The 25,194-nt window shown below is 47.1% G+C and overlaps 1 protein-coding gene across 3 annotated transcripts in view; it reads left to right on the top strand.

The window, feature by feature from the left end:
• Positions 1-25,194, top strand: part of CCDC30 (coiled-coil domain containing 30) — a 140,964-nt gene that overhangs the window by 72,349 nt on the left and 43,421 nt on the right. For all 3 annotated transcript variants that reach the window (XR_007770676.1, XM_050931162.1, XM_050931163.1), the window contains exons 12-14: positions 14,430-14,531; positions 16,667-16,792; positions 23,614-23,751. Coding sequence is in view for 2 of the 3 variants with exons in the window: in XM_050931162.1 (XP_050787119.1) it covers positions 14,430-14,531; positions 16,667-16,792; positions 23,614-23,751 (366 nt within the window). In the remaining variant the exon portion in view is untranslated. The remainder of the gene's footprint in view (positions 1-14,429; positions 14,532-16,666; positions 16,793-23,613; positions 23,752-25,194) is intronic.

The following is a 25,194-nucleotide window of genomic DNA, read 5'->3' as shown; positions in this document are numbered from 1 at the left end:
AGCAGCTTATCAGATCTAAGCTGGTAATTAAGCTTAGGGGAATTCTTGCTAGTACCGATATTTTGGACGCTAAGGTTCAGAATTGGGAATTATATTATGACACTGAGACTGAGAGAGTGTGCTGCTGGAGGACTAAGGAGTACAAATGTTATCAGACACCAGGAGGAAGGTCCTGTGGTGAGGATAAAGAAGGTGTTTGGAGGAGGCCTTGGGGAAGTAGCCCAGGGAGGTGTAGCTGTCACACAGCTGTTACAAGAGGCACTATAGACAGCTGCAAATCCATAGGGCCCTGGACTGGAACCCGGAGTAGAGGGCGGGCCCAGGTTCCCCCCAAACCTCCCAACTCCTGATCAGACACAGGAGGAGTAGATCCAGACTGTGGGGGAGATCACTGAGGTGAGCAAATCTGCCAATAAGCGCAGCACCCACCAAAATAGAGGATGAACTTTGTCACAACTGGTGTCAGGAGTGGGATATTGGTGTGCACAGCGCGGCAGAAGAAGGAGGGTGATTTAAAAAAAAAAAAGGGTAGAGGGTTTATTTTTTTTCACCACAATGGAAGACTTAGTGTGGGCATTGCTACAAGCTATGGCGGCCCAGCAGGAGGCTACCCATGTCCAGGCAACTGCCCAACTGGAGGCAGTGCGGCTGCAGCAAGAGACTAATCACCTGCTGATGGACCAGGCTTCTCAAGACTGAGCTATGTTGTGAGAACTGGTAAACTAGGTAAAGACCCTTACAGAGCTGAACCACGGCCATGATAGGACACAGTTCATACGGGCCAGCCATTGGCTGCAGAAAATGACGCAGGAGGATGATGTAGAGGCATACCTTCTGGCCTTTGAGAGGACAGCTCTACGGGAGGCCTGGCCTCAAGATCAGTGGTCTGGCATCCTTGCCCCACTCCTGTGTGGAGAGGCCCAGAAGGCTTACTATGATCTGCCTGAAGAGGCTGCAGCAGACTACCCCTAGCTGAAAGCAGAGATCCTGGCCAGATCCAGGGTAACGACTGCAGTGCAGGCCCAGTGGTATCACGAGTGGAGGTACCAGGAAAATAAAAACCCGCAGTCCCAATTGTATGACCTCATCCATCTCGCATGAAAGTGGAGTCCGGAAGAGATACTAGAGGTTCTGGTCATTGACCGATACATGAGGGGACTACCGCCAGACCTTCATACCTGGGTAAGCCAGAACAAACCCTCCACCTATGATGAGGTTGTTGCACTGGTAGAGAGGCGAAGGACAGCGAGGGAGCTGACCCGACCAGTTAAGGAAGAAGCACCCTGGGTTACACTAGCAGCACTAAGCCCTAGAGCTTGAGTGACGGGGCCACCAGGGAGCCCAGGTGGAAAAAGAGAGGGGCTGAAGGCTCACCAGAAGCCACAAAGAGTCAGAGAACTGAGAGAGAAGAGGATCATGAGGTTGGACTGCCCAGTCCAAAGATCGGGGAATGCCTCGGGCTCCAAATAGATGTTATGCCTGCGGGGAATGGGGACATATAGCTGCATAATGTCCCAATGCTGAGGAGCCGATGCAGTGTAACCTGGGGAAGTGGGCAGACCCATGCTCCCTAATCCACCTTGTGAGGGTCTCACTAACCGCACATACGTATACCAGACCAGTAAAGCTAAATGAGGTAGAGACCACAGCACTGGTTGATTCGGGGAGTGCTATCACGCTTGTCTCGGGGAAGCTTGTGAAGTGTAGTCAGTTGCTGTGGGCTAAGCATACGGGGATAGCATGCGTCCATGGGACAGTTGGTTATTACCCCACTATCCCAGTAAAACTCGAAATTCAGGAGAACACTGCTGAGGTAGCAGCAGGTGTAGTTCCTAAACTCCCATACCCGGTGCTCATAGGGAGGGACTTCCTAGGGTTTGGAAACTTACTCCCAGTAGGAGGATTGGAGGAAAAGGGGAACCCTGAAGTTAGTGAGGCCTCCATAGTAGACTGTCAACCCCTAGTCTTCTCTGAAATATCCCTAGATTTATTTTCCATTCCCAGACATGGTAGAAAGTCAAAAAGGGAAAGGAGGGCAGCTAAGGCCTTGGGAACCCAAATACTGACTCAAAGCCAGAGGGTCGCTCTCGTAGGCAGGCGGACTCGAGCAGCTGAAAAGAAGGCCACCCCAGAGGGAGAAGCACCTGAGTCGGACCCCCACCCTAGCGTTTCTGAACCAGTAGAGGCAACAGAGACTGGGCCCCTAGATCTTGGGCAGATTAGTCCCGGAAGAGGAAATTTTGGACGAGACCAGGCCGAAGACCCAAGGTATGACAACATTAGGAAGGAGGTGACTGAAATAGATGGGGTCCCTGTGGAAGGGAAAACCCAGGGACCAGGACCCTACTTCATAATGAAGAAGAATCTCTTATACCAGGTTGCACCAGTACAGGGGCAGAAGATACAGCAGATCCTAGTACCTCACAAACACCAGAATGCTGTATTAAGTCTTGCTCATAGTCACCTTTTTGGGGGGCATTTGGGGGTAGAGAAGACCCTGGCACGAATCCTACAACGGTTCTTCTGGCCTGGAGTACACGAAGAAGTACGGAGGTACTGTGCGTCCTGCCCAGAGTGTCAGCTGCACAGTCCCCGTCCCCAGCTGAGGGCACCTTTAGTACCCCTTCCCATCACAGAGGTCCCCTTTGAGCGAATAGCCATGGACCTAGTGGGACCCCTGGAGAAGACGGCTTGGGGCCACCAATATATACCTGTTGTTTTAGACTATGCTACTCGCTAGCCAGAAGCCGTCCCTCTGCGGAACACAGCCTCTAAAACAATAGCCAAAGAGCTGGTGGGGATCTTTGCCCGAGTGGGGCTACCAAAGGAGATATTAACAGACCAAGGAACCCCATTTATGTCAAAGCTAATGAAGGACCTCTGTACACTGCTCCATATACATACCCTGAGAACTTCAGTCTACCATCCGCATACTGATGGATTAGTAGAAAGGTTTAACCGAACCCTGAAGGCTATGATAAGGAAGGTGGTAAGTCGGGACGGGAAGGATTGGGACGCCCTACTACCCTACCTTATGTTCGCTATCTGGGAGGTACCTCAGGCCTCAACTGGGTTTTCCCCCTTCGAGTTATTATACGGGCGTCACCCCCGTGGCATACTAGATATCGCCAAAGAGATCTGGGAAGAGGAACCCAATGAGGGGAGAAACATAATAGAACATGTAATACAGATGCAAGACCGGATAGCCAGGGTCACCCCTTGTCATAGTATAATTCCCAAATCTAGACCTTAGCGTCCAGAATATGGGTACTAGCATAAAGTCCTCTAAGCTTAATTACCAGCTTAGATTCTGTAGCGCTGCCACCAATCAGGAATTCCAGGGCCTGATACCCTCTGGTCCCCCAAAAAACTTCCCTGGGGACCCCCAAGACCCAGATTCCTTGTGTCTCACAACAGAGGGGAAAAAACCATATCCCTTCTCCCTCCTTTCCTCCTCCCAGATTCTCCCCGCCCTAGGTACTCTAGGAGAGAGAGACAGATTCCAGCTTCGTGAATCTAAACAAAGGGATTCCGCCCTTCTCCCCTCCCTTCCCTCTATCCCGGAGAGAGACAGAGATAAACGCAGAGAGCAGGTTTTTCTTCCCTCCTCCCTTTCCTTTCTCCCACCAATTCCCTGGTGAGTGCAGACTCCCTTCCCTGGAGTCTTACAAAAGATAACCAAAAAATCAATTAGATTCTAAAAAAAAGAGGAAAACTTTAATAAAGAAGGAAAAAACATAAAAACTGTCTCTGTAATCAAGATGGTAATTATACAGGGTTTTTAGCTTATAGACACTAGAAAGAAGCTTTCTCCAGCAGAAACACAATTTAAGCTACTTCCAGCAAGTACACATCTGCAAATGAAAAAAAACAAGTTAAAAGACTATGAACGCTTTTGGTACTTACTTACTATTCTGAATAGATAAGAGACTGTAGTAGGGAGATTGGCAGAAACCTGGTTGCACCTCTAGTCCCGTCCAGGACCCAGAGAGAACAACACCAAACCCAAAAACACACACAAAGGCTTCCCTCCACATGAGATTTGAAAGTATCTTGTCTCCTGATTGGTCCTCTAGTCAGGTGTTGCAGGTCACTGTTTGTTAACCCTTTACAGGTGAAAGAGACTTTAACCCTTAGCTATCTGTTTATGACACCCCTATTGTACGGGAACATTTGGAAAAGGCACAAGAGGCCCAGAGAACCTATTACAATCGCCAGGCAAAAGTCCGACAGTTCCAACCAGGGGATCGGGTGATGGTGTTGGTACCCATGGCAGAAAGCAAGCTTCTGGCCCAATGGCAGGGGCCCTATAAGGTGGTTGAACCCGTGGGAGAAGTAACCTACAAGGTGCGGGCAGGCAGGACACCGAAAACAAGAACAGATTTATCACATCAATCTTCTGAAACCCTGGCATGCACAAGAGGCGTGCATAAGTGTCCAAAAAGACCTGACCCAGGAAAACAAGCCTTCCAAACAGGTGAGAGTGTCTCCTGATTTAATACCAGACCAGAAGAATGAGGTGTCTGAGATGATCTTCCGGAACCAAGATGTGTTCTCGACAAAGCCAGGTCGAACAACCGAGACGTATCACCACATCGTCACAAACCCTGGGGCCAGAATAACAATGAGGCCCTATCGGGTGCCAGCAGCCAAAAGGGAGGAAATAAAAGCAGAAGTAAAAAAAAATGCTGGAGTTGGGGATCATTGAAGAATCCCACAGTCAGTGGTCCAGCCCGATCGCGCTGGTGCCCAAACCTGATGGCACCACAAGGTTTTGCAAAGACTTCCGGTGACTAAATGAAGTATCCCAGTTTGACGCATACCCCATACCTCGCATAGATGAGCTAGTGGACCGTCTTGGGTAATGCCCGGTACTTGACTACTCTAGACTTGACAAAGGGGTACTGGCAGATTCCCCTTGCGGAAGACGCAAAGGAAAATACTGAGTTCTCTACACCAGAGGGTCTTTTTCAATATACTGTCCTCCCTTTTGGACTACATGGGGCCCCAGCTACTTTCCAGTGCCTCATAGGCAAGCTATTATGCCCGCATACCAGTTATGCTGTTGCCTACTTGGCCGATGTGGTCATTCATACCCCAGACTGGGAAAGTCACCTAGAGAAGGTGGAGGCAGTCCTTGATACCTTCAGGCGAGCTGGCCTTACAGCAAACCCTGCCAAGTGCGCTGTAGGGTTTACGGAGGCCAAATATATTGGCTACATTGGGGGAAAAGGTCTGGTAAAACCTCAAGTGAACAAGTTGGAAGCCATCCAAAATTGGCTGCGACTACGTTGCAAGAAACAAGTTCGGGCATTCCTAGGTGTAGTGGGGTATTACCGACGATTTATCCCCCACTTTGCCACAACGGCAAGCCCCCTGACTGACCTCGTAAAAGCCCGTGGACCTGATCTGGTGAGGTGGTCTGACGCAGAAGAGGAAGCATTCACAGACTTAAGGACTGCCCTCTGCAGTAACTCTGTCCTCATAGCCCCTGACTTCACCAAGGAATTTATCCTGCAGACGGATGCATCGGAAGTAGGGTTGGGGGCTGTTCTATCACAGATGGTCAGGGAGGAGGAACACCCAATTCTCTACCTCAGTAGGAAACTCCTTCCGAGGGAACAAAAATATGCAGTGTTGGAGAGAGAGTGCCTCGCTGTGAAACGGGCCATGGAAGCATTGCGCTACTACTTGCTCAGGCGCAGATTTGTCCTCGCGACCGACCATGCCCCTCTCCAATGGATGCAGCGGAACAAGGAGAAGAACAGAAGGGTGACCAGGTGGTTCTTATCCCTCCAACCTTTCCAATTCCATGTGCAACACAGAGCAGGGAGCCGTCACGGCAATGCTGATGGCTTGTCACGTGTGCACTGACTGGCTTCCCAAGCTGCCCAACCCCTTGGTGTTGAGCAGGGGGTAGGGATATGTGGCAGATCCAGGCCAGTGGGGTGCAGGAGTCTGGTAGAGGGCAAATATACTGGTCACTAGGTGAGTAGTTTTCTGTTCCCTGAGTGACCAGAGCAGGGTCTGCACTAGAGTAGTCAGGAACTTGCTAGAACCAATTAAGGCAGACAGGCTGATTAGAACACCTGCAGCCAATCAAGGCAGGCTAATCAGGGCACCTGGGTTTTAAAAGGAGCTCTCTCCAGTCAGATGAGAAGGAGCCAGAGGAGAGGAAGTGCATGTGAGGAGCTGGGAGCAAGAGACACAAGGAGCTGAGGCTGAGAGGGTGTGCTGCTGGAGGACTAAGGAGTACAAGCATTATCAGACACCAGGAAGAAGGTCCTGTGGTGAGGATAAAGAAGGTGTTTGGAGGAGGCCATGGGGAAGTAGCCCAGGGAGGTGTAGCTGTCACACAGCTGTTACAGGAGGCACTATAGACAGCTGCAAATCCATCGGGCCCTGGGCTGGAACCCAGAGTAGAGGGCGGGCCCGGGTTCCCCCCAAACCTCCCAACTCCTGATCAGACACAGGAGGAGTTGATCCAGACTGTGGGGGAGATCACTGAGGTGAGCAAATCTGCCAATAAGCGCAGGACCCACCAAGGCAGAGGAGGAACTTTGTCACAGTGCCTACTTGTAGCACTTAGGTTTGGACCTTGAGCCCATGGTTTTTGGTAAGCTCCCTTCGGGGAGTAGCCTACTATGTGTTCAGTCACTGAAGCGAGAGTTCGCTGTCACTTTTGTTTGGAGGGTAAAGTCGTACCAAAGGGCAGTATCTAAGTAGTTGGGTTTCCATCTAAAGCAGTTGGTAGCTTTGCCAGTTTCCTTCCCCTCCCCCTAACCCTTGTCCTATACCAGCAGAAGGAAGGTAGCGTGGTCTGTGTCATAGGCTGTAGAGTCATAGACCTCCTTGAACCGCCTGTTACCATGCAGCCAGCTCTTGCGATTTTCATCCTGAGTCTCATAATATCTGGTGTTCTTCTTAAATCCCAAGATCTGGAAGTCCTGTGATTCTATGGATCTCAGCTTTCATTTAAAAAAAAAAGCCTTTTTTTAGTTCTGGTTGCAGAGGAAAGCTTGAAGGTGTGACCCCAAAAAGCTCAAAACCCAGGAGGCAAAGAAAAGGAACCTAAACTTTTTTTTTTTTTTAAATCTCATGATTTTAAGACAGTCTCATAACTTGTGATGGGCTGGCAGCACTGCCTTTATCAGAGAACACGGCTCCCTCAGCAGCTTCAGGCACCCCTCCCTGCCTGGGACTTTCAACATACCACACAGACATCTAGTGGCTGACTAGTACAACTGCAAGTCAATCTCCCTGTTTCGATTTATTACATCGTAATCACTTAACAGTCCATGGGATTTGCAGAGGCTCAGCAGCTGTTAGGTGAATACAGTAACTCCTCACTTAGGGTATGTGTACACTACGGGATTATTCCGATTGTACAGAAACTGGTTTTTTAAAACAGATTACATAAAGTCAAGTGCACGCAGCCACACTAAGCACAGTAATTCGGCGGTGTGCGTCCATGTACCGAGCCTAGCGTTGATTTCTGGAGCATTGCACTGTGGGTAGCTATCCCATAGCTATCCCATAGTTCCTGCAGTCTCCTCCGCCCATTGGAATTCTGGGTTGAGATCCCAGTGCCTGATGGGGCAAAAAACATTGTCGCTGGTGGTTCTGGGTACAGCCTCTCCCCTCCCTCCGTGAAAGCAGCGGCAGACAACTGTTTTACAACTTTTTTCCTGAGTGAACTGTGCAGATGCCATACCACGGCAAATGTGGACCCTGCTGAGCTCAAGACAGCAATCATGGACGTTTTAAAGACTTCGCGCATTCTCGTGAAGTCTATGCTGAACCGGGACCTGCAAAGCCAGGCATGGAGGCGGTGGCTATGGCAGAGCGGCGACGAGAGTGATGAGGACATGGACACAGAATTCTCTCAAACTGCGGGCCCTGGCACATTGGAGATCCTGCTGGTAATGGGGCAGGTTTCTAGTCATTGAACACCGATTTTGGGCCCTGGAAACAAGCACAGACTGATGGGACCACATAGTGTTGCAGGTGTGGGACAATTCCCAGTGGCTGCGAAATTTTCTCATGCATAAGGGCACTTTCATGGAACTTTGTGACTTGCTTTCCCCTGCCCTGAAATGCCAGAATACCAAGATGAGAGCAGCCCTCACAGTTGAGAAGCGAGTGGCAATAGCCCTGTGGAAGCTTGCAATGCCAGACAGCTACCAGTCAGTCAGGAATCAATTTGGAGTGGGCAAATCTACTGTGGAGGCTGCTGTGATGCAAGTAGCCAAAGCAATCATTAAGCTGCTCCTACAAAAGGCTGTGACTCTGGGAAATGTGCAGGTCATAGTGGATGGCTTTGCTGCAATGGGATTCCCTAACTGTGGGGGGGCGACAGATGGAACCCATATCCCTATCTTGGCACCGGAGCTCCAGGGCACCCAGTACATAAACCGCAAGGAGTACTTTTCAATGGTGCTGCAAGAACTGGTGGATCACAAGGGACGTTTCACTAACATCCACGTGGGATGGCCAGGAAGGGTTCATGACGCTCGCGTCTTCAGGAACACTACTCTGTTTAAACGGCTGCAGCAAAGGAATTACTTCCCAGACCAGAAAATAACAGTTGGGGATGTTGAAATGCCTGTCGTTATCCTGGGGGACCCAGCCTACCCCTTGATGCCGTGGCTTATGAAGCCATACACGGGCAGCCTGGACAGTAGTCAGGAGCTGTTCAACTACAGGCTGAGCAAGTGCAGAATGGTGGTAGAATGTGCATTTGGCCGCTTAAAGGCGCGCTGGCACACATTACTGACTCACCCAGACCTCAGCCGAACGAATGTCCCCATTGTTATTGCTGCTTGCTGTGTGCTCCACAGTCTCTGTGAGAGTAAGGGGGAGACCTTTATGGCGGCTTGGGAGGCTGAGGCAAAACACCTGGCCGCTGATTACGCACAGCCAGACACCAGGGCGATTAGAAGAGCACACCAGGAAGCGGTGCGCCTTAGAGAAGCTTTGAAAACCAGTTTCATCACTGGCCAGGTTACAGTGCGACTGTTGTATTTGTCTCTCCTTGATGAAACCCACCACCCCTTGATTGACTCATTCCCTGTAAGCCACACACACCCCACTTCGAACACAGCTTGCTTTCTAAGGAAATAAAATCACTCTCATTTAAAAATCATGTATTCTTTATTAATTAATTACAAAAAGAGGGAGAGAACTGACAAGGTAGCCCAGGTCGGGTTTGGGAGGAGGATAGGAAGGAAGGAAAAGGCCACTAAAAAAATTTCATAATAATGACAGCCTTTTGGTTGGGCTGTCCACTGGGGTGGAGTGGGCGGGTGCACGGAGCCTCCCCCCACACGTTCTCACTCATCTGGTGGGTGAGGAGGCTAAGGAACATGGTGAGGGGGGAGGGTGGTTATACAGGGGCTGCAGCGGCACTCTAAGATCCTGCTGCCATTCCTGAAGCTCCACCATATGCCGGAGCATGTCAGTTTGATCATGCAGCAGCCCCAGCGTTGCATCCCATCACCACTGATCTTCCTGCTGCCACCTCTCATCTTGAGCATCCCTCCTGTCCTCACGGTCACTGGCATCTTTCCTGTACTTTGATACCACGTCCTTCCACTCATTCAGATGAGCTCTTTCATTGCGGGTCACTTCCATGATTTCCGAGAACATTTTGTCTCACGTCTTTTTTTTCCGCTGCCTTATCTGAGATAGCCTTTGGGACGGAGGAGGGAGGCTTGAAAAATTTGCAGCTGCATGAGGGAGGGAAAAAAGGGAGATACATTTTACAGAACAATAGGTATACTCTTTCACGGTGAACAACACTATTCACCTTACATAGCACATGTGATTTCACTACAAGGTCACATTTTGCATCTTAATATTGAGTGCCTGCAGCTCTGGTGTTAGAGATCTCACAGATGCAGGTCCGAGCAGCAGAATTCAGCTTGCATGCGGCCATGGTAAGCCATTGTCTTTCGTCTTCTGCAGCCTTTATGTATCCAGCGCCCTCGGTTCCCAAATAGCAAGCAAAGCCCATTGAGTGCTGCTTCTTTCCTGTTAACGTGCAGCAGCAGAAACCACCCCTCCATCCAATTCTCTGGGATGATCACTTTACCCCTCCCCCACCACATGGCTGGTATCATGGAAGATCACAACTAAACACCCCCATCCTCCCTCCCAGCACGTGGCTGGTAGCAGGGAAGATCACTGCTAGCCAAACGCGAAAAAGCTCAGCGCCAATCACCCCCCCCCCTTCCCCCTGCTTGACTATCTGCAGGGAAGGATTTCTTTTAAGCCACTGGCAAACAGCCCAGTAGGAATGGCCATTCTGTCCCCTTAATTAAATTCCTGAATTTCAACCAGGTTACCATGAACGATATGACCCTCCTGAGGATAACACAGAGAGATAAAGAACGGATGTTGCTTGAATGCCAGCAAACACCGGGACCATACGCAGCTAGGCTTTGTCATGCAATGATACCAGATTACTTGCTACATGTATGGCGTGGTCAAGTGTCCTACCATGGAGGATGGAATAAGGCTGCCCTGCCCAGAAACCTTCTGCAAAGGCTTTTGGAGTACCTCCAGGAGAGCTTCATGGAGATGTCCCTGGAGGATTTCTGCTCCATCCCCAGACATGTTAACAGACTTTTCCAGTAACTGTACTGGCCGCGAATGCATCCCAAGTCCTCAGGGCAAATTAATCATTAAAAAATGCTTGCTTTTAAACCATGTTTTATATTTACAAAGGTACACTCACCAGAGGTCCCTTCCATGGCTTCATTGTCTGGGATAGTGGCTTGGGAGGGCTGGGAGGGTAATTCCGTCTGGGTGAGAAAAAGCTCCTGGCTGTTGGGGAGAATGGAGTGCTGTGTGCTCTCTACAAGATTGTGCTCCTCCTCATCTTCCCCGTCCGCAGAATCTTCAGGCACGGCTAAGATTACCCCCACCTCGGAATCCATGGACAGAGGTGGGGTAGTGGTGGCGGATCCCCCTAGAATTGCATGCAGCTCAGTGTAGAAGCGGCATGTTTTCGGCCCTGCCCCAGACCTTCCGTTTGCTGCTTTGGTTTTCTGGTGGGCTTATCTGAGCTCCTTAACTTTCACACAGCACTGTACTGAGTCCCTGCTGTGGCCTCTCTGCATCATGGCCTTGGAAATATTTTCAAATGGTTTTTCATTTCGTCTTTTGGACTGGAGTTCTGTTAGCACGGAATCCTCTCCCCATACAGCGATCAGATCCAGTACCTCCCGTGCAGTCCATGCTGGAGCTCTTTTTCAATTCTCCGGAGACTGCATTGTCACTTGTGATGGTGATCTCTGCGTTGATGGTGAGCTCTCCACGCTGGCCAAACAGGAAATGAAATTCAAAAGTTCTTGGGGTTTTTCCTGTCTACCTGGCCAGTGCATCCGAGTTCAGATGATGGCTTTCCAGAGCAGTCACAATGGTGCACTGTGGGATAGCTCCCAGAGGCCAATACCGTCGAATTGCGGCCACATTAACCCTAATCCGACATGGCAATACCGATTTGAGCGCTACTCCCCTTGTCAGGGAGGAGTACATTAATCGGTTTTAAGAGCCCTTTATAATAGTGATATAAACGGCTTCGTTGTGTGGACGCGTGCAGGGTTAAATCGGTTTAACGCTGCTAAATTCAGTATAAACGCGTAGTGTAGACCAGGCCTTAAAGTCGTCCTGGTTAATGTTGTTTCGTTGTTATGTTGCTGATCAATTAGGGAACATATTTGTTTAAAGTTGAGCAGTGCTCCCTTCTAACGTTGTTTGGCAGCCGCCTGCTTTGTCCACTGCTTGCAGGAAGAGCAGCCCGTTGGAGCTAGCTGGTGGGGGCTGGGAACCAGGGAGGACTGGCATCCCCGCATCAGCTCTCCCTATCATCTCCCCGCTCCCCTAACTTCCCTGTGCTGCAGCTGCCCAACAGGTTAGCAATTGCAGCTGTCCCTCCCCCCGCTGCCATGTGCTGCTCCTGCTCTCTGCCTTGGAGCTGCTCCCTGAAACTCCTGCTTGGTGGGAAGGGGGGGGAGGGAAGAAGGGAGCTAATGTCAGGGTGTCTCCCTTCCCCCTGCTCCTCCACCCCACTTACTCCATCTCCACAGAGTGGGGGGAACACACGACAGAGGGAGCTTCCAGGCAGAAGTAGCTGCGGTCTGGTCTCAAGGCTTGCTGATCTAATTAACAAGGCAGTGTATTTCTGACCCCCACTCTTCATAGTTAAAGGGGAAATGCACATCTCTCTCTCTCTCACACACACACACAGGGTGTGTGTCTCTGTCTGCCCTCCCTCCTTTCCTGCTGCCTTGTACGGTAGGGTGTGAGAGTTAACCCTTGAGGGCTCAACCAATTGCTAGTTCATCATTTAGCAGTAAGGGAAATATCCCACCCTCTGAGTCCTTGACCTCAACCAAGCTTCACAATCATCATCGCTGTGTACCAGTATGAATTGTTTGTTTAAAACTTATACTCTGTGCGTGTGTGTGTGTGTGTGTGTGTGTGTGTAATAAATAAATATATACAGTCTTGTCTGGTGAAAAAAAATTTCCTTGGAAACTAACCCCCTCATTTACATTAATTCTGATGGGGAAATTGGATTTGCTTTACATCGTTTCGCTTAAAGTCACATTTTTCAGGAACATAACTACAACGTTAAGTGAAGAATTACTGTACTGAATGGTTTCAGAGCAGCAGCCATGTTAGTCTGTATCTGTAAAAAGAACAGGAGTACTTCTGGCACCTTAGAGACTAATACATTTATTTGAGCATAAGCTTTCGTGGGCTGTATGCTCAAATAAATGTGCTAGTCTCTAAGGTGCCAGAAGTACTCCTGTTCTTTTTACTGTACTGAATGTTGATGACAACTGCGTATGTGCGAAGAATGCAAGAAGAAAACAGAATGTTGTAAGACCCTTGAGTCCTCAGTTGTGTGAATTTGTCGTTCTCTTAAAGCAGTGGTGCTGACATATACCTAAGCACAGCTTTACGTGGGCCAAGCAGGTTCTACGTATTTTAATAAGATTTCCAGGCACCTGTATTGATTTATATTTTAAGTTCAGCTTGTCTCGTATGTGTTTAGATAGAAAGAACCTATGTACGGTATTGTTTATTTAAAAACAAAGAAATCAGTGCATAAAACATGAATTATAGAAAACAGGTTAAAAAGAGTAAAGCTACTCCTGATACTTCCTTGTGTAAACTAAAGTGATGTAAGCATGATGACAAAACACTAGCGAATCGGCCGTTAGTCTACTGTGTTGAAGCAGGCCACGGGCCTTATGAAATGCTGTGGTGGGCCGTGTACAACCCGAGGGCCATAGGCGGGGCACCCATTTTAAAGTATATTTTTTCATGGAAAGTGCATATGTAAATGGCACATTAATCCTTAGTGTCATTCCATAGAATGTGTCCTTATATCTTTTTGCATATAACCATTTACTTTGCATTTTCACTTTTGCTGCATGCTGGTTCTGGGAGGTCAGCTCAGCTGTATGGAGATGTTAAAGTCACTAGAAATGTTTATACAAACAGCAGAATTTGACAGCCGAAGTGAATACAATGACTCCGTGCTTCAATTAATGCGGACTTTGAACCTGCATCCTTCAGCACTCAAAGCATGAGCTTGACTTCCACAAGTCACAAGGAGAGGGGAATTCTAATTCCCTAAGACCCTTGGCAATCCCAGCCTATAGGGCTCATTTTTATCCCCATGAGATTGCCTTATGTTAGCAGGATCCCTGGAGGATGTTTAAGGCCCTAATCCAGTACTTATCATTCAGCATGTGAGTAGCCTTGGTGAGATCAATGGAACTACTCACATACTTAAAGGTACGCTCATGCTTAAATGCTTTGCTAGCTCAGGTCCAGAGTGCCTGATGCCTTGCAGGACTGATCTCTAAGCCAGCATTATGGCTCCCTGGTGCTAGAGGCTAGAAGGAGCTATGAATCTGACCCAGTACCCACCTGGATGAGCTGTGCTCCTGAGCTCTGCTGGGGGAGGAGGGGGCCAAAGGCACATGTCGGTTGGGTAGGGGAAGAAGAAGCTTTACTCATTTACAGGTTAGGGAAGTTTCTCTGTACCACAATGATGGGGTCTGTTGGGCTCCTTGGCTGCTCCTCTTCGGGGACCGGCAGGATGAAGGAGTCTATGAGCAGTCGATGTGGGGACGTAATGTTAAAAAGGTGTCTGGATCTCTTTCCCACGTTCTTCCAGAGACCCTTGTTGTGCAGCTGGGTTCTCCCTTTTACAGTTTGGTCCTGAGCAGCCAATCCACCCTTTTGACCAACATCCATAGACTGTGCTGGAGCTTGCATGGCATAGGCAGCTCTCAGCATTCTCTCCCAGCCTCTCTGTTTCTAGAGTTGCTGTTTCTATAATACGTGTTTTCATGATTCAAATGGCAAGTGTTATGTTTTTAAATTTGGGATTTATTTGCATCAAGATCACAAGGTTAGAGACGGAGTTACTCAAAGCACAGATGAATAAAACTGAAGCCAGCATGAAAGATCAAGAAACAACTAAAAAGGTGCAAGATTTCCAAGAGGTAAGAGAACTTCGCTGAGGAACCAACTGTTCTGGTTAAAAATTCTACTAGGTGGGTACTTGCTATTCTCATGCTACAGTTCCGGAACGATCAGCCCTTCTTCAGTTCATGCCAAGGAAATCAGCATCTTTGGCATCTCTTCCTCCTGCAGTTTGTCCAGCATACTGCAGCAATAGTAATCTGGCATCCCTTCCACTCTGACCCTGTCCCCCACCCCCATGAATCCCTTCTAGGGCTCCCTGAAGCTTAAACTCCCTGTCCTTCCTTCTGAGGCACTACACAACTCTGCCCCCATCCAGTATGTCACCCTTAACTTCTACCTCCTTCCCGTCTCCTGATCAATGCCCTGCCAGCCCCAGCTGCCTCCTGATCAATGCCCTGCCAGGCCCAGCAAGGCAACAATTTTTGCCCAAAATTTTTTTCCACCCAAAAATGCAGATTTGGGTTGACCAAAACATTTCACAAATTCACCAAATTATTATGTAAAAAAACAACAACCCTTTTTCAATTCTAAACTACTTCAATTTGATTGAAAAAGAGATAAAAGAAACCCCAAAATCAAAATGAGTTATTTGACCTGAAACAAAAATTTTCCAACTTCTTTGGTTTGCCAAAAAATTCAAATAATTTTCATTGCAGGTCAGCCCGAAGCTAATTTTTTTTTCTCAGTTTAGCCAGGAACTGAAAAAATCAATACTTGCACAGCTCCACTGTTGACACTTCTCCTTTCCCATAATCTCTTGGTCTCCTGCGTCTCCTCTGGCCCTTTCTTCAAGCTACCCCAGGGACTGGAAGGGTGTAATTATTGCAGCAGTATATTAATTAATGGCATGGGGAAAGGGATAATCTGTCCCCCCTGGCTTCTCTCATGAAGTTCCTTCCATCATTACTGAGTTAAAACCCCACCCCTTGCACTCTAGTATTTTTAGCATGGTCTATATCAGTGATAGGCAACCTATGACATTCACACTGCCCAGGTCCTGGCCACCAGTCCGGGGGGGAGGGAGGGGGCTCTGCATTTTAATTTAATTTTAAATGAAGCTTCTTAAACATTTAAAAAACTTTATTTACTTTACATACAATAGTTTAGTTATATTATAGACTTCTAGAAAAAGGCCTTCTAAAAACGTTAAAATGTATTACTGGCACACAAAACCTTAAATTAGAGTGAATAAATGAAGACTCAGCACAACACTTCTGAAAGGTTGCCGATCCTTGGTTTAAATCAAAATTGGATGTTTTTCTAAAAGATAAGCTCACTTCAAACAAGAGATCAGACTACGTAAGCATAATTGTTTCTTCTGGCCTTATAGTCTATGAATTAAAATTGTAATTTAAAGTCCTGAGCTAGACCTACAAACTCCTTAACAGACTGTATTCTGGCTGCCTCAGCAACCCTCTCTGTGACTTTTCAAGATGACTGTACCACACAGGAGCAGTTCAGTAAGAGGATTGTCCATTGAAACTGGGGTCCCCAAACTTTTCACATCATGCTCCCCCTTGCCCTTATCTGTGCTCCAGGAGTGGAGCTGCAGCCAGGGGCTGGGACTGGGTGGTGCTCCCTCCCCTACTCCCTCATGGGGGCTGACCCAGGCCCTGCCATGCCCCCCTGAACATTCTGCCATGCCCCATAGGGGTGCACCCCACAGTTTGGAAACCACTGGTTTAGACTACCAGGCTTGGTAGGCAGAGCATTCCTAGTGGTAAGACTACAGCTATGGTAGTCTGCCAAAATAACACTCACACACCTCTGTATGGAGGAGTATGGAGCAGGGTAGATTGATTTAACTCACTGATTTTAATCATGATTTAAGGCAGCAATCAGGAAACCTTAAATTAGAGTGAATAAATGAAGACTCGACACACCATTTCTGAAAGGTTGCTGACCCCTGGTCTATATATTGTCTGTGATTCTGATACGTTGATGATCTCTGAGAACTGGTACTGGACAAGGTAATTTAGGGTTCTTGGCTGGGATTTTCAATTCTGCCTAGGGGATTTGGTTGCTTGGGTTGCCATGGGAATTGGGAATCCAAATCTTGGCAGCAGCTTGGAGAATCCCAGCCCTCATCTTTCTAGTGCATGAAACACTGTGGATGTGACTAATAACAGATGCTATTGTTGAACAATTGCAGATGTTGAAAAGTCACCAGGAGAAGGTTGAAGTACTTGAAAGTAAATTATCAGAGGAGAGAGATTGGAGAAAGCAACTTGCATCTGACCTTGAAAAGACCCAGAAAGCTTTGAAGGCTGACAAAAAGGTATTGAATGGCAGACATGTATTGTGGTGTGAAGCTGTTCTCTTGGAGAATGCTTACTAATTCTACTGTATTCTTGAAATAAATGGCCACCTCCGTCTTTCTAAAAGACCCCACAATGTTCCACATATAATTTTGCTTGGCCTTTAGTTAAATACCCGTCTCTATCAAATAGACATTTCTGAAGGTCTCATTGGGTTGCTTTGAATACAATTGTTTACCATGGCTTTTCCCAGGCCACTCCTCTGACTTTTTCCTCCATAATTTATCCCTGTTATACAGCACATCTTATTTTTCCTTTCAATCAATGGTATAAAACAGCAGCAAAAAAACTGCTGCCAAATCAGATTCTGCTGGACAAAGAAAAACAAACTGAAGTCAGGTAGAGCATCCTGAAAGCCTGGAACCCAGTAACTGCAGAGGACTAGCTGGAGGACCCCATACTCACACTGATGAGCACTTATTGACACAGTATTGCCAGAATGTCTCCTATTCATACATCCAGGAACTGTGGCTCTTTTTGTCACACTATGCTGGTGTCCGTGTGCACTACATTCTTTGTTTCTAGATGTATGACCTTACCTTTGGCTGTATTAAAACATAAGAAGGGACAAACTGGGTCAGACCAATGGTCCATTGAGCCCAATATCCTGCCTTCTATCAGTGGTCAGGTGCTTCAGAGGGAATGAACAGAACAAGGCAATTATTGAGTGATCCATCCCCTGTCATCCTGTCCCAGCTTCTGGCAGTCAGAGGTTTAGGGACACCCAGGCATGGAGTTGCATCACTGAGCATCCTGGCTAATAGCTATTGATAGACCTATCCTCCATGAATTTATCTAATTCTTTTTTGAACTTTGTTATAGTTTTGGCCTTCACAACATCCCCTGGCAACAAGCTGCATGGATTGACAGTGCATTGTGTGAAGAAGTACTTACCTTATGTTTCTTTTAAAGCTCATACCTATTAATTTCATTGAGTAACCACTGGTTCTTGTGTTATGTGAAGGGATAAATAACACCTCCCTATTCACTTTCTCCACTCCATTCATTATTTTATAGACCTCCATCATGTTCCCCCTTCGTCGTCTCTTTTCTAAGCTGAACAGTCCCAGTCTTTTTAATCTCTCCTCATATGAAAGCTGTTCCAGACCCTAATCATTTTTGTTGCCATTCTCAGTACTTTTTCCAATTCTAATATATTGTTTCTGAGATGGGGAGACAAGAACTGCACGCAGTATTCCAGGTGTGGGTGTACCATGGATGTATATAGCAGCATTATGATATTTTCCGTCTTCTTATCTATCCCATTCCTAATGGCTCCTAACATTCTTTTAGCTTTTTTAGCTGCCACTGCACATTGGATGTGTGTGACGTTCCCCTCTGGTGTTATCCAGACCAGTGATCTGCTAGGTCACCCCAATCCTTGACTCTGGGAGCCAGCCTGACCCTGCTCTGCTGTGGGAACCCCCACTCATGGGCTGTTCATGCACAGCCTCTGGCATGGAAGCTGCTCCCAACTACTTGCAAGCGAATGATACTAGCCAATATCTCCAGTCCCAGACACAGGCCTAGGAACCTCCGTCTTGCAGTGTCCAGTTATGCCCGGTGGACGCGGCAAGCTTGTATGAATTTGTCAATTTAACAAAGAAATTGATATGTGCCAGGCTTGTTATCCCAAGGGGAGCCTCTGACATGCTTCAAACCAAACACACTGCTTCAGGTAGACTAAACAGATTTATTAACTATAAAGATAGATTCTAAGTGATTGTATGTCAAAGCATAACGTCAGATTTGGTCAAATGAAATAAAAGCAAAACGCAATCTAAGCTGATGTTAACACTTTCAGTGCTCTTACAAACTTAGATGCTTCTCACCACAGACTGGCTGGTTGCCCTTCAGCCAGGCTCTCCCCTTTGATCAGCGCTTCAGTCGCTGGGTGGTCATGGTGTCTGTAGATGGAGGTGGAAGAAAGAGGAAGAGCATGGCAAATGTCTCTCCCTTTTATCATGTTCTTTCTTCCTTCTTGGCTTTGCCTCCCTCCCTTTCAGAGTCAGGTGAGCATTACCTCATCGCAGTCCCAAACTGACCAAGGGAAAGGGGGTGACTCCCTCGAGAGTCTAACAGATTCTTTTGTTGCTGCCTAGGCCAGCATCTTTTGTTCCTGTGAGGCTGGGTTGGGTTTGTACCATACCTGTCCTGATGAGGTGTGAACTATCTCTCTGCTCTTGGAGAGTTTTTGTCTGGGCTTGCTTTAAGCCACAAGGCCACATTTTTAGCCTCATAACTATATATATGAAATTATAACCTACAACATTACTATAACATCACTATAACAATCATGCTCAGTGCATCATGACCCTTCTGAAGACACCGGACATGACAAACTTTGCATTGGACACCACACAATCATATTGGAAAGATGAACCTGGGTCTGTTGGGTGTTCCCCCGAGGTACAGAGCATCACAGCGTGTGCAGGAATTTAAATTTCACTGCTTTTGAGGGGGCACCGGTGAGGGGCGCAGAACTCCTCTAGTAGGGAGAAGAGCAAATTCCTCCAGCGCAGGGACCCCGGTAAGGAGTGCAGAACTCCTCCTGTTCCTGAGCTGCAGCGAGGAGAGCACTCAATGGAGAAGTTTGCTCTCCCCACCGCAGCCCAGGAGCAGGAGGAGTTCTGCACCTCTTGCCGGAGACCCCGGGCCAGAGGAGTTCTGCATCCCTTGCAGATTTGGGGGGGGGGGCGCTTGCCCCTGCTTTCCCCCCATTGCACACACCCCTGTTAAGTGGTAACAGCTAATTTAGACCCCATCATTTTGTACATATCGTTGGGATTATGTTTTCCAAATGCATTACTTTGCATTTATCAACATTGAATTTCTTCTGCCATTTTGTTGCCCAGTCACCCAGTTTTGTGAGATCCCTTTGTAACTCTTTGCAGTCAGCTCAGACTTAACTATCTTGAGTAATTTTGTATCATCTGCAAACTATGGTACTTCACTATTTACCTCCTTCTCCAGATCATTTATGAATACGTTGACCAGCGCTGTCAAGTATCCAAAAGGAGTTGGTTTTACCTCTCTATATGGCATTGGGGAGACCATTACTAGAATACTAAATCCAGTTCTGTGTCCACACTCTAAGCAGTATGTTGACAGATTGGAAGAGGGTTTAGTGAAGAGTTATAAGAATGATAAGAGACAGTTCGGTCTATTTATCTTATTGAAGAGGAAGTTAAGAGGTGTTTTGGGCCACGTCTGTACGTACAGCACTGCAGCTGTACAGATACAGCTGCGCCGCTGTAGCACATATGGTGAAGACGCTCTGTGCCAATGGGAGAGAGCTCTCCTTTTGGCATAAACAACCCAGCTCCATAAGCGGCAGAAGCTATATCAGTGGGAGAAGCTCTCCCGCCAACGTAGCACTGTGTGCATGAGAACTTATGTTGGTTTAACTTCCCTTTCTCAGCGGAGTGGTTTATTCACACCCCTGAGTGACATAAGTTATGCTAACATGGGCTGTAGTGTAGACATAACCTTGGTCGTGATCAGTAGATACCTACATGGGGAGAAGAGATAGTAGGGGACTCTTCAATTTAGCAGATAAAGACAGAGCAAGATCTAGTGGTTGGACGTTGAAGATAGAAAGATTCAAACTGGAGGTAAGACAACTTTTTAACAAGGAGGGTAACTAACTATTTGAACAGCTTCCCAAGGGCTCTGTAAACTCATCTCTTGGGAGACTTTACATTGAGATTGCATATCTTGCTAAAAGATCTGCTTTAGTTCAACCTCCAAGGTAACTTACTTATGGCAGGTCTACACTTAAAACGCAGTGTCGGCAAAGCTGCAGCGCTTCAGTGAATACGCTCCTACACCGATGGGAGAGCTTCTCCTGTTAATGTTGTGGTAGCAACATCAACGGGAGAAGCTGTCCCGCTGACACAGTGTTGTCTACACCAGGGGTTAGGTCAGTATAACTATGTTACTCGGGGGTTGTGGATTATTCACAGCCCTGACCTGAGCGACGTAGTAACACTGATATAAATCCGTAGTGTAGACCTGGCCTTAGTAGTTTGCAGTGTTGTGGTAGCCGTGTTGGTCCCAGGATATTAGAGATGGAGGGGGGAGATATCTTTTATTGGACCAGCTTCTGTTGGTGAGAGAGACAAGCTTTGGAGCTACACAGAGCCCTTCTTCAGGTCTGGGAAAGGTGCTCCCAGCCTCACAGCTAAACACAAGGTGGAACAGATTGTTTAGCATAAGTAGTTAACACGTACTGTAAATCAGAGACTATTCAAGCTGAAGTGGCCACTTAACACCTTTGCAGTCAAAGGACAAAAAAAAGGTGTATGGAGGGGTGTGGGTAGTAGATTACAGATTGTTGTAATAAGCCATAAATCCAGTGTCTTTATTAAGACCATGATTTGTAGTGTCTAGCAAAGTTTATGAATTTGAGCTCCCAGGCTCATCTTTTGAAGGTGTTGTGCAGGTTTTCGTTGAGGATGACAACTGAGAGGTCAGATATGGAGTGATCGGTTTGTGAAAAGTGTGTGCCCATGTGCGATACGGCATTTTGGTCTTTTATCATTTTTCTGTATGAGTTCATTTGAGAATGTAGTGATTGTCTGGTTTCACCCACATAGTTGTTTGAGCATTTCATGCACTGGATGAGGTTCACCATATGTTGTGACAGGCATGTGTCAGACCCCTGGATCTTGAGCAGTGTTTTGTGAGGGGTATTGATCATCACAGCAGGGGAGATATGTCTTCTAGTTTTACATCTGTTGTTCTGGCAGGGTCTGGTGCTGCTTTGAGTTGGTGGGCACTGGTCTGTAGGGAGCTTGCTTCTGCTGATGATCTTAGTGAGGTTTGGGGGTTGTTTGAAGGCCAGAAGAGGGTGTTTGGGAAAGATTTCTTTCAGGATGTGGAGCACATCGAACATGGGTTGTAGCTGTTTAATGATACCCCATATGAGTCCCAGCATGGAGTGGTAGGTGATAACTACGGGTTTGTGGTTGGAGGGTTTGGGATTTTTTTCTGCGTACACCCATAACAATTTTACATTCAACAATAAACACTTTGTTCAAACCATGGGAACAGCCAAGGGTACTAAGATGGTTCCCCAAAATACTAATCTCTTCATGGTTGTATGCAGAGTTGATGTAGCCATGTCAGTCCCACAATATTAGAGAGACAAGGAGGGTGAGGTAATATCTTTTATTGGGTTAACGTCTGTTGGTGAGAGATACAAGCTTTTGAGCTTCCACAGTGACCTAAAGAAGAGCTCTGTGTAAGCTTGTCCATCTCACTAACATGAGCCCTCTTCTTGCGCCATCGTGAAGAAGATTTTTCTGGACAAATGCACCACAAAACCAATGATACACCTGAAGTAGATCGGTGATATTTTCATCCTCTGGACAAACAATCTAAACTCCCTCAAAGATTTCCACCACAACTTCAACAATCACCACCTGTCCATCAAATTCTCTCTAGAACACTCTCAAACAAGCATCAACATCTGGGACACTACAGTCAGTTTCAACAATGAAACCCTACAGACCACTATATACAAGATATCCATGGATCACCACGCTTACCTTCACAGATTCAGTAACCCTCCCAAACCAGGGGTGGTGGAGTCTCCCCAGAAGTGGGGGAGACCAGGGCACCCACACCCCTGCCCCTCCACTTCCCCCCAAGACCCTGCCCCTGACCAAGCCAGAGTCCAGAGTGGGGCCGGGGAGCCCAGGCCCCTCTAGCTGCCGGTGGGGGAGGACTCCTCACAGCTGTTCATGCAGCTCTTATCCTGATCCAGTTTCAACTGGGGGACAGGGCCTCGAAGCTGCAGTCCAGCCATGATAAGAGCCTTCCAGCAGTTGTGGGGAGCTACAGACCCTCTATCTGCCCAAGGCTGGGAACCTAAGGGGCAGGAACATGGCTGGGGACTGCTCTTGGGGCCCCCCCCCACGGGCAGGTGGAAGGTCTGCCGCTTCCCACAGCTGCTCGTACTCCCCGGCTGGGCTACGCTTCTGGCCTGTCTGGGGTATGGGGCTTCAGGGAGAAGAGGGGGCGGGGGGAGCGTGGTGAAAAGTGGACACTCGACCAGAGAAATAGATGGCATCGTGGAACAGGCCACCCAAATACCCGGGAGAACCTGCTTCAAAACGAAAAAAGAACAACCCTCTGACCGCAGAACCCTAGCATATTATTTACTGTCAGAGCATGAGGCTTTAGCTTTGGATGGAATGAACAATCTATTATGGGTATAACCTATATCTGGGGTAATGATTTGAGACTGTTCATTTAAATCTTTGTCAGAGCACAGGATTGGCACCTGATGGTTGGAGCAATATCTTTTATCCTGTAAATCAAAGGAAAACGAAGTAAATGATGTGTTGTTAATAGAGGCGGCTCCAGGCACCAGCGCAGCAGGCGCATGCCTGGGGCAGCAAGCCGCGAGGGGGGCAGCCTGTGAGGTCCGCCGGTCCCACAGTTTTGGCAGTAATTCAGCGGTGGGTATGCTGAAGACGTGGGACTGGTGGACCTCCCGCAGAACCGCTGCCGAATCCGCATGACTGGGGCAGACCTCCAGCAGAAACGCCACCAAAGGCTGTCTCACTGCCGTGCTTGGGGTGGCAAAAAACATAGAGCCACCCCTCGTTGTTAACCACCAACATGCAAAGCCCTATTCACAATCTTTGGAACTATCTTTTTCCTTAAATACAAGAGCTTTTTAAATATCTAAACAGAGAAATGACTCTCATTTAATCTGTGCCTAGAATTAGTGATACGCTCCTTTGACTAACTCCTTTTTCTTTTTAACCAGGAATTACATAATTCAAAATCAGAGCTTGTGAGTCTTTATAATGAGCTCCAGCATCTCCGAGGTATGGCAGAAGAAAGAGATTTCCTTAATGTAACCCATGAGAAATTACAGGAAGAAAATACTTTATTGGAAACAAAGGTGAGGATTTAGTGAGATCAGTAGTCTTTCAGTGTTCCATTGACTGACACTGACAAAATCTGACAATTTGCACTTCAAAAAGGGACAGGACATTACATGGATAACAAGAATATTCAGTTACTGTAGTTAATTCCAACAAATTTGGGAAGAGAGATTAAATGTTATGCTTCAGGATTTAAACCAATTTCTAACTCCTGGGGATTAGCAGGTGTTTTACACCTTCCTCTGAAGCATCTGATTCTGGCCCCTGTGAAAGAGAGGAGACTGGGTTAGCTGGATGATGGGTCTGATCCAGTACGGCAGTTCCTGTGTTCCTAAGCACCTTTATGTTCTCTGAGTCCTTCATCTCCAACTCCTTCTCCCACTATTAGCTTTGCATCTTCTTGTATGGTCTCAAGTGCTCGCTCTGTTATTGCCCAGTGTAATTTCATTAGCTCACAGTGAAATTGTAAAGCTTCTGTCTCTGTGAGAGACCTTCCTAGTGAACTAAATTTCAATTTTACCATCATTTGCTGATTTTCCCTTGGGGAAATTGAAACAAAATATTTTGCTGCAAGCCCAGTTGACCCAAATTTGAAACATTTCAATTTGTCAAACTGAATCAGAATGTTTTGTTTCAGGTCAGTTCAGCACTAATCTGTGTCCATCTGCACTGCTGCAGTACCTCATGGGAGTTGTAGATTGCATGCCTCAATCCCTTATTCTCTTCTGTGGACGGGGTTCCCTGGCTGGACTACATCTCTTATGATGCACCATTGTAATAAGACTCCTGTGATGCACTAACGTATCCAGAGCCTGGATTGGTTAATGCTCTGGGAATGCTGGGATGTCCATCTGTTTTCTTTGTGCATTTGGGATGACTGGTAGTTACGAAAGAGGTGGCAATCATGCTCAGGGGATTGGCCGGGAGACAGATATTATTCTGTGGTGTGTTGCAGTCTGTTAGATAGTGTGTGGATCAGCAGATGTTTTATTACTTTACTTTGTATTTTAAAGTTTGTAATATACCTAGAGCTGTAGATAAGCAATAAGGGTACAAATCCAAATGTGATTTAATGGGAGAGCTTCCCTTGCTCACTGATTTCCCGTGCACGGTATTGCGAAATATTGAAGAACTATTGGGCATTAGGATAATTTAGACTTTATATTGCAGATTTACAGGTTTTCTTTAGCTGGAGTCACTAGACCAGGGATTTCAAACTCAAATCACCACGAGGGCCACATGAGGACTGGTACATTGGCCCAAGGGCTGCATCACTGAAACTTTTTCATACAAGGATACAAAAGTATAGTCAAAAATTTTAAAAATGAAGAGTAATATAGTATGTTAGTAAAAGTCAATGTATTAACTTTTTAAAAACTATAATGCAAAGAGGGGTTTTAATAAAATATAAACATCTGTAACTATTCCTTATGTGGTCGGTAACACTGATGATGATCTAC

The sequence above is a fragment of the Gopherus flavomarginatus genome, chromosome 21 (genome assembly GCF_025201925.1).
Source record: "Gopherus flavomarginatus isolate rGopFla2 chromosome 21, rGopFla2.mat.asm, whole genome shotgun sequence".
Classification (NCBI taxonomy): Eukaryota; Metazoa; Chordata; order Testudines; family Testudinidae; genus Gopherus; species Gopherus flavomarginatus.
Note: the sequence above shows the minus strand (reverse complement) of the source record. Positions and strands in the feature narration are given on the sequence as shown.